The 13,450-nt window shown below is 38.7% G+C and overlaps 2 protein-coding genes across 4 annotated transcripts; both read left to right on the plus strand.

Moving 5' to 3' along the window:
* Positions 1-11: 11 nt before the first annotated feature.
* On the plus strand, positions 12-7,341 carry LOC119149400 (IKBKB interacting protein). Of its 3 annotated transcripts, XM_037390630.1 has the most exons (5): positions 12-241; positions 887-1,091; positions 1,965-2,191; positions 3,823-3,940; positions 4,829-7,341. In XM_037390630.1, exons 3-5 carry the CDS (start codon positions 1,998-2,000, stop codon positions 5,657-5,659), a joined length of 1,143 nt encoding a protein of 380 aa, XP_037246527.1. In that variant the 5' UTR covers positions 12-241; positions 887-1,091; positions 1,965-1,997; the 3' UTR covers positions 5,660-7,341. The 3 variants fall into 3 exon arrangements, with proteins under 3 accessions (XP_037246527.1, XP_037246525.1, XP_037246526.1); XM_037390628.1 differs by lacking the exon at positions 887-1,091; XM_037390629.1 differs by lacking the exon at positions 12-241 and having other exon boundaries at positions 802-1,091.
* LOC119149401 (inhibitor of nuclear factor kappa-B kinase-interacting protein-like) lies at positions 7,201-12,849 on the plus strand. The gene is made up of 2 exons (XM_037390631.1): positions 7,201-7,260; positions 7,842-12,849. Exon 2 carries the CDS (start codon positions 7,863-7,865, stop codon positions 8,544-8,546), a length of 684 nt encoding a protein of 227 aa, XP_037246528.1. The 5' UTR covers positions 7,201-7,260; positions 7,842-7,862; the 3' UTR covers positions 8,547-12,849.
* The last annotated feature ends 601 nt before the right edge of the window (positions 12,850-13,450 follow it).

The raw sequence follows: 13,450 nt of genomic DNA on the forward strand, positions 1-13,450 counted from the left end.
GCGTCCCCGCGCCGGCGCAGAGCCGCGGGCCCGGCAGTGCCGACCGCAGCCGCTCCACTGCCTCAGCGGGCGCGCGCCTGACGTGGCGCCTCGCGGGCGGGGGGAGCGGCCGCGGCCGCAGCGGGCGAGGGAGCAGCGCTGGCCCGGGCCGGAGGCGGGGCCCCGGGGCGGGCGGACGCGGCAGCGGCGGGGCAGGCTGGTCCTCCCCGCCTGGCAGTCGAGGCCGGAGGCAGCGCCGAGGGTAGGGAGGGCTCGCCGGCGGGGGTGCCCGGCTGCGAGGGAGGGAGAAGGGCGGGAGCGGTGGGAAGGGGAGTGGCGCCGCGGCCGGGCGGTGCCCCGCAGGCCTGCGCCGAGGGTGGGCGAGGGGCTCCTGGGCTGGGGGGGTTCCTAGGAGCCCGGAGGGCGCAGGGGACGCGGCAGTGCCCTGGAGGGGAGGAGCAGACGGTCACTTTCGGTCCCCCGGGCCGAGCGCGGACAGGGCTGAGGCGGCGGCCGCGGTGAGGGGGTCCGGCAGGGTATGGGGGGGCTGCGGTGAGGGGGTCCGGCGGGGGGGGGGGGGGGGGGGGGCTGCGGTAAGGGGGTCCGGCAGGGTATGGGCGGGGGCTGCGGGGGGGGGGTCCGGCGGGGGGGGGGGGGGGTGCGGTGAGGGGGTCCGGCGGGGGGGGGGGGGCTGCGGTGAGGGGGTCCGGCGGGGGGGGGGGGGGGGGCTGCGGTAAGGGTGTCCGGCAGGGTATGGGGGGGGGCTGCGGTGAGGGGGTCCGGCGGGGGGGGGGGGGGGGGGGCTGCTCTCCGAAGCTGCTCTGTTCAAGTCGAGTTGCTGTTCCTCTATTAAACGCTTTCCCTGACTACTATTCATCTCGCTCTCTTGTTTTATAATTTTAACTAGATGATACGTACTCTGCCTCCCAAAGCTGTTTTAAGTTACAAAATACCATTTTTGCTAATTTTAAAAATTTTTTTGAGAACAAGAAGGGGTTTTTTATCCTACGTACTTCAACCTCGGAGTGTGGTTTCTGGTACTGTGACTTCCAGACAGCGCTAAGCTTCGTGTTTCTCTGACAAACTAGGTTTTAAATAATGTAGGTGACTGTGTAAATATCTCTAATACTTAAATACTTAGACATTTGCCTACGTGGCAACACTGCCGAAAGAAGCAGAGGATTTTTTGTCTCAAATAGTGCTAAACCAAATCCACCAGGGATCCAGTCTATTTTGAGCAATATGGTGGAAAGATTTTAGGCTTGAAAATACCACTCTTACTTCCACTTGGATGGTTAGAGTATGAGCTTTTGTACTGTTCAGAACTGGGGATTCATATTGCCTGAATCTATTTGGACCTTGGGTTTAGTAAAGAGGAAATTACACCTTTATCTAGACACATTATTTCATTATTCTTAGTATTTTTTCTGGTAATGGCTTTGTGTTAACTGATGTCTATGGCTTTACAGATTACATGAAATCATTGCAACAGAACTGTTTCTAAATTAAAGCTTGATTTGCAGTTCCATTTTTAAAAAATGAAAAAATTAATTTTCTTCTTTAATGTGGAGTAGGTAATTAAAAAAAAAAAAAAACAGAATAGTGAAATTGCTGATGAAATTGTGACAGTAATCAGCTATAAAAAGAAATACCATGCTTTTAGTCCCTGTGATTTCAAATATATCTTCAAAATGGCTTATTGTACAACCAATGAAGGATTTCTGGAACAGTGAAATTAGCTAAAGTTTGAAGTGTCGGTTCAGTTTGAGACAATATGAAAGCAGTGCTCTATAGTACAGAAAAAAATTCACAAAGTCTTATGAAAGTATTATACTTTACAAAAGTTCACGTAACTGGAAAACTACATAGTAAACACTGAAGGAAACATTTTTGGGGGTGTATTTGTGTAGCAAAATGGGCAAAAGGTTATATTTGATGATGTTTGTAAGTAAGCGGTCCTTTTTTGGTCTTGTTTTTTTTCCTAGCATACTCTTGCTTCTGCTTTTTAAAAACACAAAATGTCTGAAGTTAAGCAAAGGAAAAAAGGTGTTTCTTTGTCCAAGACCAATGAAGGTTCACAGAAGGCTGAGAAACACAGTAATTGTGGGAAGCTGGCAAGTCCCAGGACCAGCAATAATCGGAGCTCCTTTTGGATGGACTTGCGGACAAGCTTAAGCATAATTTCTCTTGCTGTTTGCCTGATGCTGACCTGGTAGGTAACCCTCTAAAGTGCACTTTAATTATTTTTTTAAATATTCTATACTGTATTCAATCACTGGCAATATGATTAGTTACCTTTGAATACAGTGGGTTAAGTGACTATAGAAAACTGTTAAAGCTAGAAGGATCAAGAAAAGAATAGCAGTATTCACAAGTGTGGAAACATGGGTATACAGTGAGGGATTACAGAAGCTCGATCTGTTCTGTCATGTTGAAAGTTTTAAAAGGTGCCTTGCTCATGAATTGTAAATACCTGCTTTGGAGACCACATCTAACTGTGAAGAGCAACTTAATCTGACAATAAAGGATAACAAGGCTTATTTGGCAGGTAATAAATAATTCAGCAGTGGCAGTGAAGCTTTTCTGTAAATAATTTGCTCAGCAGTGTGGTAAATTGTTCATCAGGTGGAGTCTTCAAGTAAAGGTCAGATACCTTTTGTGAAAGATGTTTTACAGTATCTTAGCAGCATCAGGACCTTAATTCCTTCAGAAACTGAGCTTCATGCAGAAACGATACGATGAAACTCTCGGAGCTCTAGTGCAAGAAATTGGTCCAGATAATTACACTCTAGAGATCTATCTGAAAACAAAGGTAGAGTTTGTTCTTATTTTTACATCACCTAGATTTCACTATCTAAGTCTTTGAGAAGCAGAACAACATAACAGAACAAAATCATTAGCAATGCTTCTGCACTCTGTTTTATGTATATCTGTTTTGCATTTATCTCTAGCAAGCATTTCAGTTTTTATTGCCTAACTTAGTCTGTATAGAATATTGTAGATCTTTTGAAACTTCTAATTGCTATTCAATATACTAATAAATGTCAATTTAAGAAAGCACAAGTATTTTAAACTCTGTTGTTCTCAATAAAATTGTTCTTACTGAGAGGACCCGTGCACAGCCTACAATAAACCTTGTTTTGGGATTAATAAACATCCAGCAAAATTCAAGCGGTTTTGCTTGGTTGTGTCATTTCCTTTTTAACTGGACAAAGTGCTTACAGTTCAGAAACCTCCCAGGTTCATAGTAAATGAATCTAGAATGTATGTAAAGTACAGGACTGAGACCTCTACTGTCTGTTAAAGCTAGCATTGTTGTAATAGTAACTACGCAAACTTTGCCACAATTCACCAAAGGTTTCTGGATGGTTACAATTAAACAGTGTCAGAGATAACCAGCCTTTCTAAATCCAAAGGGTTTTATGCATGATTTTGTGATGCTTTGCAAGAAAGTCCAAATTATTTTGGGGTTTTTTTTCCCCACCAGTTAAATAATACTTTATCAATAAAATATATTGTGAGGCAATGCATTATAAGCGTGTAATGGCCTCCCCACATCAGCAGTCTTATCAGACATTTTTCCTTTTTGAGTGGTGTACAATGTAAAAAAGAAGTACATCTATGGACATTTCCTTATTTTTCTGCCTCTGTTGGAAGGTGACTCAAGTATGAAGACAAATCAACTTCATTAAATCCCAACATTTTTTCCCCCTCATATTGATCTAACAAATCCTGTGAACATAAATCCCTGCAGTAACAGATTGACGTGAATCAGGTCCTAGAACCCTTAATATATGCTAATTATGTAGTTACATTTACTATTTATTTACTTGCAATTTGCAGGTTCCTATTTCAGCAGTCAGGTCAATTTGCTGATATGGAAAAAAAGTACAAGTTCTTACAGCAAGAAGCTGTAAAATTCCTGGATGTGGAAAACAAAGTTAACTTAATTTCTGAAAAGGTAATTATTAACATCTTAATTGGATAGTCTCTGGTGAACATTTGCTGCTGTTTTACTTTGTTGTCATTTAGTTAAATTGAACTGATTTTTAAAATAAGTTTTCATAATGTGTTCTACTTGTGTGTGAATAGGCCTTTGGTGAATATTTCATATCAATCCATGCCATTCTTCAAGTGTGTGAATATAGTGGTTCTATCTGTGTTATTTTTAGATGCTAAACTATTTCCAAAAGCTTATTTTATGTACATACTTCATTCTGCCAGTACAGTTCTGTGTCTAATTCTAATATACATTGATTTGAGGAAAATTTACAGGTGTTTTTACATAGTAGAACTGTTCAAATAATATGAAGACATAAGGAAGTAATAGTAATATTTATTGATTGCTATTTTATTCTTAACTGTGTGACATTATCAAGTAAAAAACTTGGGCCTGGCTGCCAAATTGTCCCTTATATCTTACAGATAATGATGAGAGAATAGCATGGCTTATGCCAGTGATGTTGGAGCACTGATCTCAATGATATCATTTATACATGATTTAATTTGGGTATTTATATACTGCACTTCAGATTGCAAGATGTTGCATAGGATTTACATAGTGTGATATATTAAAAAAACAAACAAAACCACCATGAAAAATAAGGAGTTGACAGCAAATAAAATAGCATGTATTCTATAGAAATTCAACAACAAACATACCTTTTTCCGTGACTTTTTCATGCTAGGTTTATCAACAGTATCTTAAAGATGAAATATGAAAACAACTCCTATAGGAGCTTTGTAACAAGTAAAGTGATTTCTAAGGGACTTTAATGTCTGTTAAATAAATGCAAATGGTTTTGTTTCGTTAAGTAGACATGGACATTGTTTTGTGTTATAAATGCAGCTTGAGTCTTCTGAAAGTATCCTACAAGAAGCTGCCTCATCCATCTTTGTGATGACTGAGTTTGAGCAGGAAGTGTCTTCTCTTCATAACATCATAAATGACATTCAGAACAATGAACAGACTCTCTCTATAAAGATGCAGAACATTAATGAGAAGTTAAAAAATGTTACAAATTCCTGGAGAAGAAGCTTGGATGAAATGAACACAAACACTAGCGATTTAAAATCTGAAGCAAAGTTCATACATACAGAAGTTACTTCCCAAATTAATGAAGTTGACCAAAGAGTTAAATCCCTTTCAGAAAGAGTAAGAGATTTGGAAGACAGTACAGCCAGAAATATTAAAACACTAAAAAGGCAAGAAGATGATGAATTCTCTAGAGTTGAACAAAAGTTGGACTTGCATGCAAAGGCAGTTGAAAAGCTAGAAGAAGAACAGACTAGTCTGGTAGCCAAGGACACAGACCTGAATCACAAACTTGCAAACTATGAACCTAAAGTTGAGGAGTGTAAGACCCATTTGCCAACAATTGAAAATGCTATTCACTCTATTCTTAGATTATCAAGTGAATTGCTAAGTAAGGAGAAAAAGATAGAGGACTTGGCAACACAGCTATATACTGTGGAAAATAATATGCTGAAAACTGTTTCTGATACAATGGTGATGCAAAAGGTTCTTGAAGGCATACAGTACAACAGCAGCATAATGAAAATGCAAAATGAAATAGTGGTTTTAGACGAAGCAGTGCACGACATAATAGTATCTTCAAAATCAAAAGAAACAAATTTAGAAAGCTGTAACTTAGGAAATGACCAGAACGGGGATAAGTGAATTTGGATGTAGAAATTGTTCTACATCTCTTTCTACATGCTCTTTCATTGTTGAAAGAGCACTTTTATTATAAATAATGTGACTCTAACACATGTGAAGGATGCCTGAAATACTGTCATTAATTTATTTGAACAAGCATTGGATCAGACTGAAAGGCAGACTTAAAATAAAGAGGCTAGAGAGCAAGAAATACTGCATTGAAGGAGGAGTTATTTTCTTAAATCTAGGATTATTTTCAGCTTATTTATTAACAGTTCATTTTTATTAAAAAGGAATTTGAAGCGAAGTATTTAGATTTAAGGGGGAAAAAAGTCAAAACTGGAGACATCAGATTACAATTTATATTTAATTTTCACTACTTAGTTTTTTATATTGTTACTTAGTGTATTATATTCCATGGACTTGTAGCTCAGTGAAGAATTCCGTTTGTATTGCTAGGTAGATGTAGATTTGCCTTGCTTTTAATGCATTATATACCATAATGTTTTTGTGCTTATGGTACACACATGGCTCAAGGTCAAGAGTTGTTACTGGGATTTATGTATTTTATTATGTGCAGGAAAGCACCAAGTACATTTCTAACATCTGAAGCTTAGGTACAACAGCGTTACAGAGAACACTAGTAAAGTACCCCTTACCAAGAACCTTGTCTTGTACTGGTATTTATAAGCAGGGGATTACATAGCAGCTGGTATTACCTTTTACTTCTTTGACCCCATGCAGATAGCCTGCTTAGACCTTATTTCTGGCTTTTTCAAACTTCTTAAAATCACTGGCATAGTTTTTGTTCTGCCATTGAATGCGTCAGACTACATATAGCCTGATATTAACAGATATTCTTGTTAGATTCTTCTTCCATCACGTAATTTGCAAGTTCAGCATGATCAGTCACTGTATTAGTTTGGGGATATTTTTCTTTTTTTTGTGGCTTTGTTTGCTTGTTTTGGTGCTGTTAGAAACAATTTTAACCTTTTCTTCTATAGAGTGTTCTCTGTTAGGCATTACATGACAGGTATGGTATTGCTTTGCATTTCAAAGGGGGGGGGGAACCAAACCCAGAACTTAAGTGTCACTGACATTGACTGGCATTGTTTCCCAAAGCTGGGTGAACCAAGAGCTGCAAAAGCAAGTTAATGAAAGCCACGGAGTTATCTGCTTGGGGCAGGGACTATCTAATTCACCCATGGAACTAAATAGATACCCCATAGGCCTGATAGCTGTTCATTGAAACTGGATATCAGGACCACCATAAAGTTGTGTCAACAGACTTATGTCTTGTTAATTTCCTATTTCTGAAGTTAATAAAGGAGATTGCTTAGTAGACACTATGAACACACAACACTTAAAACCTAAGCCTGATAAAGTTAATTTATTCTGGTTTTGTATATTCGTTTATCTTGAACTCTCATGAAACCTTCATGAAACGGTCCATTCAAGAGACTATTACATTTCTCAGTGTTACAAAGTCTACCAGTTTCATATATTTATTCCTTCTGTATAGATTTGTATGTTTACAGTCATATTCAATAAAAATATATTGTAGTGGGCTGCCCTGACCTGGTGCATGATCTAATTCAAAATAGACTGCTCTTCCAGAACAGGTATGGAATAAATAATTCAATGTTGCATTAAAAAATACTATTCTGTATGGAAATTTTTTTAAAATACTTTCCACAAGTGTATTCCAGTGTGTTTCTACTCTGTACATTTTTGGGGAAGGGTGGCTAAGTTACTAGTAGTATGCTCCCCAATTTCAAATCTTTCATCAACCTCAACCCTATTGAAAACTGAATATACGCTAGGTTGAACAGGAAATGCTGATCCTTAGAGGGCATTAACTAAGAAACCAGCACAACTTTCTACAACCTAAATGTTGGTATTTTGTTCTTAAGCAGACAGCTCTGTGCTAGTGAGGACTGACCAACACCAATCAAAAAGTTAAAAATACTTGTGTCTTTGGTGAATTTTTTACTACTAGTGTCAAGAAAATGATTAGTATGAAACTAATTATAGCCTCAGAATATGTTTCAGCTTGCCTGTTTGGTGGATATTTTGGTCTCAAAGTTCTACACTGATGTATTTGGGACTGCAGAAGATAGTATCACTCAGGTATTTTCCCTTCTTTTGATGCAAGTTGTTAAGCTAGAAATCTTGTCAAATATTTTTATTTGTATCCCTCTAGTGTGAAAAGACTTGGAACTTAATGGAACAGCTGGAAGATCTTCAAATAATTTCTCACATTAAACATCTGCAAGAAGATATTTATACAATGAAAACATGGTGTAGCAGCATAATTAAAAAACAAGAAGAACTGCAAAACAATTTAACAACCCTTTTTCATGCAGTTTCAAGTGTTGAACAGAATGCAGCTTCTGTAGCAAAAAACATAACCTTGATGATTGTGACAGTAAAAACTGACATAAGGCGCATTTCAGGCCTGGTCTCAGAAATGACTGCACTGACAGATTCTTTGCAAACACTAGAAGATAAAGTAGAAAAAGGTGAAAAGGCAACAGTAAAAAATATAGGTGACCTGCTTACCAGTAGCATCGATCGAAGCACAAAACTACAAAACTTGGCATCCAGTAACGCAAGAAAAATCGAGCAAATTAAGACATCATTATCAGAGTTAAGGAGTGATTTCAACAAGCATTCAGATAGACTTTTGAATCTTGAAGGTGACAGAGCAAAAGTTCTAAAGACTGTTACATTTGCAAATGACTTAAAACCCAAGATGTACAAAATTAAAAAGGATTTTGTCACCTTGGAGCCATTAATAAATGACCTAACACTGAGAATAGGAAGATTAGTGGAGGATGTATTAAGACAGGAGAAGGAGATTGCTTTACTGAATGAGAAACTGGCCAATTTAACAAGTTCAAACTGAGATCAAAGATATGAAAGATGAAATAACCAAGATTTCAGACATGAATTTAACACTGTGAAATGCCACTGCCTAAGGAATAGTAGTGTTTGAGGAGTATTAACTCCATCATATGCAGTACTAAACCAGACAATATTTAAAGGCTTCTTTTAGAAGCACATGAAAACTTAACGAGGTTTTTCCTCTTTTGAGAAGGACAGAAAAAGTCATACTGATTTCAAGGGACAAGCTACAAATGTGCGCAAAACCCATGTGTCTGTGCATGTATTTGTCTTTCTGAAGGATGACAGGTGCTGTATTTAATAAATTGCTTTTTTGTACAATAAAACAATGTTAAAGCATAAAATGTTCTTACTTTTAGAGCTTGCTTTCATGAAGAAAGCAGGACCCAAGACTGACAGATCTTCAGCTTTCGTTTCCTGCACCAAAGGAATAAAATTGTTTCCAGATAGTTAAGCAAGGGTTAGTAAAACTGCAGTAGCCATTTAATATGTCTCAATATATTCACTCTGTGATTTTTGTACACTATAGCACTTTCCTTTTTGTTTTTAAATAAGCAGTATTTTGAGGTAAATGCAGTGAAGCAAGCAGTGCCCAGAAACATTGCTGATGCCTTGCAAAAAGTTTGTCACACATTTAGATGGAATAATTTTTATAAGGTTTTATGTGAAGTTTTGTAATTTTAAATCGTAATTAGCATGCACCACTGTTACGTCTTTGAAACACAGAACTCTATATGGGGACAATGCTTTGAAAGACCTACTAAACCCTACTGATGGCTTTCTCCCAGTGTCACGGTATCTGTTCAGGAATCCTAACTGGTTTCTTAGTCTGTAGAATACTAGAGCGAGCAGCAGAATTAACAAAGAGAAGCTACTTATGTCCAAAAAGGTTAGACTGATATGAGCCACTGGCAGTATTTCTGTGGCAAAGAGCAAGAGTTTAAGACATGTGGAAATGCAGCACACTGAAGTAACAAAATATTGGGAATGAGTTTAGTAGAGGGAAAAGGGAGGAAAGTACATTAAAAAGGAATAAAAATCGCTATTAAAAATAATTAGAGATACAGCAATACAGAAAACCCCTATAAATGAAACTATATAAAGAAGTCTAAGAACACAGTAAAGCCTTTACAACTTCTCAGTTGTTGAGTTGGTCATACCTGAACATGCTGCAGCTACTAGACTCTTATTGTATGGAAGATACAACTATTCCTCTCCCTCACTATTCTCATCGTCATTCAGCGCTCTGCCTTTTGGCCTGCTTCAGGTTGCTGGTTTTCCATACCTTGCTCGCTTCATCGCCCCCAGTCAACCTCAAATGCTTTTGTTTCATCAGGTTTTCCTCTTTTTGGTATACGTCCATTCCTACCTCTCAATTTTCTTTTACCCTTTTCTAGTCCATCTGACAGACAGCTAGAATAAACCTGCCAAAAGACAAGTTTTCCTGGAAAGCATCCAGAGACACTACTTACCAGCCAGTGTCCCTTTGCTCTTTCACACTTAAGCAAGCCCTGAAAATAACCAAATTGCATTTGAAGGAGACAGAAAAATTAAAGAATATCCAGAACTATCAGCCATACTAAAGCATGTGTTGTGTATCATACCTGAGTGTATATATATATATATACACACACACGCCCACTTACATACCCCGTTAAGAGTTTGGGTGTTACATAATACATATATCTCATTTGTATATTAAACCTGATACTCACTAACTCACCAGTCCTGGGGTGTGGGGTTTTTTGTGTGCAACCTCATGTTAGCCCTGTGAAGGAGAGCACTTGGTGCAACAGACATGGCTACCCAAACACTGATACGGCGGTGTTAGAAACCGACCCTATGTCTCTCACTATGGCCCAGTTGATGCAGTTAACGGCTACCAGTGGATTAATTGCATCTCATGGGCTACAGTAATTTTTTTTTTTTTTTTCACTTTTATGAATGAATCATTTGTGGTCGGTAGCCAGTAAAAAAAAAAATCTGGAGGCAGAACTGGAGAACCAGTAAAGCACTATCTACACAAGTGAACTGGAAAACATATTCCAACTGCACAGCCTTTCTGGACGGAAAGGGCACACACTCTCTTTGGAACAGGAGACGGAAAGTAAGCCAGGAAAAACAACTGTTGATTTCACTTTCAATCCCTAGATGAATAACCTCCAAATTTTAGAGCACATCTATCAGTGGAAACCGAGCACACAGTCCTGTTCATGGTCTCCATGAGAAGTTAAGCATGCAAAAAACATTACAGAACCATTAATTCCACTTTGGCTATAGATGTATGCAGACCACCCACCCTTCCTTCCCAGGAAGGGCAGGTCCAAAGCATTATGATCCTTTCAGAAATGTTGTTGCTACAAGCAAGAGAGAAAAGGTTTGTCACTGAGCTCCTTTACTTGAAAAAAATAATTAAAAAAAAAAAATATCTGTGCCTGAAGTTGTCCTCAGAAGTAAGGTGAGTGATCAGTAGTTCTCCCACAATCTGCACAGGTACTACAAATCTCCATTTGCCCCTCAAGCACACACCTCACTGCGCTAAAAAAAAAAAAAAAGTTTTAGAGTGGCTTTGTAATTACACTGGTCTAAGGACAGAGGCAAAGCTCTTTCTACAGCAGAAAAGATGCGGCACAGAGTGAGGTATTCGTCATAAATTTAAAGCAGACTACTAACCTCACCTCCTTGGTTTAGTACTGTGTAGTGAAGAGTATCCGCTCAGTAAAACTACATTCCCTTACTTCATGACTTGGTTCATTTCTAGGTGCATTCAATCATACTCTCTACAATTTTATTAAGTGATTAAGAGATTCAGGTAATAATGAAAATTGCAGCTATGCTATTTAAAGCATATAATCCCATGCAGCCCAACCTGTAGTGATAGTCAGGGTATCTTTGCTTTTAACTTAGTACACAGGTATAGAACTAGCCCATTATATTCTTGCCATGTACTATATTCTTGGGAGACAGATTCTTGGGGGAGGAATCAAAAAAAAACCCAGCAGTAGCATTACATGATCAATGCTGAAAAATGAATGAGCAAAGTAATTCCAACACATTGAATCTACTTTTAGACACCAGAATATGAGCTCAACCAAGAGTCTTCTGGAGCAACATCCTCCCACATCACTTGGAGTTACATAAAACATATTCTGTAACAAGGCCATGTAGCTACAAAGGTCAGCTATTCAAGGTACTCCATATTTGCTATAAAAAAAGCAGGATTTTTATTGTTTTCACTGTGAACTACATCATTTCTATGTAGAAATGTAAATGAATTACAACTATTTGTATTATTACAGCCCGCTTTAAAATGATATGCAACAAACATTTCAGCAAGTATCAGAACATTTGATCTGTAGTACAACCTGATACAAACACAGGGTGTGAATGGAGCTGTTATTTATTATATAGACAGTAGGCTTTAAACCAGAAAGCCGATCTCGGCTCCAGTTAATAGCATGAAAGGATGTTTCTCCTTCATAAAACAATATACACAAGCAGCATATACATAATCCATGTTTTACAAAGCACTTTGGGAGTTTAGTGACTTGTCTGGAGTTACCAGAGTTCAAAATGGAGTGCTCCTTTTCAATACAGGGCTTTCCTTCCAATGAAAGCACAAGTCCATCAAAAGCACCACTGCTCCCCTGCCCCATCTTCTCAACTTTCAGAAAACGTATACCACATATTACATTTAAAGCAGTTACCAATGCCAAAGTTGACCTTTTCTATGCAGTTTAATACAAAAGTTTTCCCACTGAAGCTTATTTAAAGTACCAGTGAGTGGCTCTTTAAGCAACAGCATTCTGTATGTTAACCTCATTTATCTCAATCATCCAAACAAGCCTATGGCTAGAAGCCTATGGCTGAACGTCAACAAAGTCAGCAGCTGCAAGGCAATTCTCTTCCCCTCTTGGGTTTCCCACTGAAACACAACACTAGAAGTAGCACTTAGGATATTTTCCCTTTCTCTGTTACAGAAGAAAAGGGGAACAGCTAGCTGCCCCTTGTATTCTTAGCTCAGATTTACCTGTGATAAAATTATCTGAGCATCTTTAAAAAGTTTCAGGTCTACCCTTGAGCAATGAGAACATGGATTTAAGATTCCCTTATTACTGCACATATTTAAAACTGCATGTAAGTGACCCAATTCTAGAGAAAAATTGTGCGATTTTGCTCCACATACAGAACGACACAAAACAGTCTTGATAAATTTAGTGACTACCTCACTGCATGAACCAAGTGTGTCTCACTTTTCTGACAGCCTTAAAATTTGACAAAGATGCTCCACTTTCCCAGGACTAGAAGGAACTTGAGATGTTTTCCAGCAAACAGAGTCTACCAAGTTAAAAGATGCTTTTAAAGAAACTATGATACTCAGTACACAAAAGCAGCACTTTTTTTTTCCCCAACAAGCTGAACCACATACAAAAGTTAACTTCAAAAGCTGATTTAATGTCAATGGTCTTAATACAAGGTCAAGTCATAGTTAATGCTCCTCTGCAAGGAAACTCTTAGGAGCATTTAATGGTTTCTTAAGTAATTTCTAAGTTTCCCAGTCACAACAGGGCAACAAGATCTATGTACTTGTATCACGAAATAGGTTCAATTCAACACCAAAGTACTTGTACAGATGTTTTAGACTTGGAGTTTGACTTCGCTGTATAATGCAGTTAGACACCAACCACTCTTAAGAATTTGTTTACTGTCATGGTAACAGAACATAGAGCAGTTTTAGATTAGGTTTTACTCCGCATTTTCAAAGGCAGCAATCCAAAGTAAGGCTCAGTTTGCTTATTTAGCATAACCATCCAAAACGTTAAGTTGGAGGGTTTTCCCAGCGGTAAAGAAACCCAATGCTATGTAAAATGGTAGCAGGAATATCAGACTCCAGTAAGATGCAGC

The sequence above is a fragment of the Falco rusticolus genome, chromosome 5 (genome assembly GCF_015220075.1).
Source record: "Falco rusticolus isolate bFalRus1 chromosome 5, bFalRus1.pri, whole genome shotgun sequence".
In the NCBI taxonomy this organism is placed as follows: domain Eukaryota; kingdom Metazoa; phylum Chordata; class Aves; order Falconiformes; family Falconidae; genus Falco; species Falco rusticolus.

Bases quoted from the DNA above. Each gene is read 5' to 3' on its own strand.
- LOC119149400 (XM_037390630.1), top strand. From the start codon at position 1,998: ATGTCTGAAGTTAAGCAAAGGAAAAAAGGTGTTTCTTTGTCCAAGACC. The intron at 2,192-3,822 runs GTAGGTAACCCT...TGCAATTTGCAG, and splicing joins GTTTGCCTGATGCTGACCTG to GTTCCTATTTCAGCAGTCAG. The intron at 3,941-4,828 runs GTAATTATTAAC...TTATAAATGCAG, and splicing joins TTAACTTAATTTCTGAAAAG to CTTGAGTCTTCTGAAAGTAT.
- LOC119149401 (XM_037390631.1), top strand. From the start codon at position 7,863: ATGGAACAGCTGGAAGATCTTCAAATAATTTCTCACATTAAACATCTG.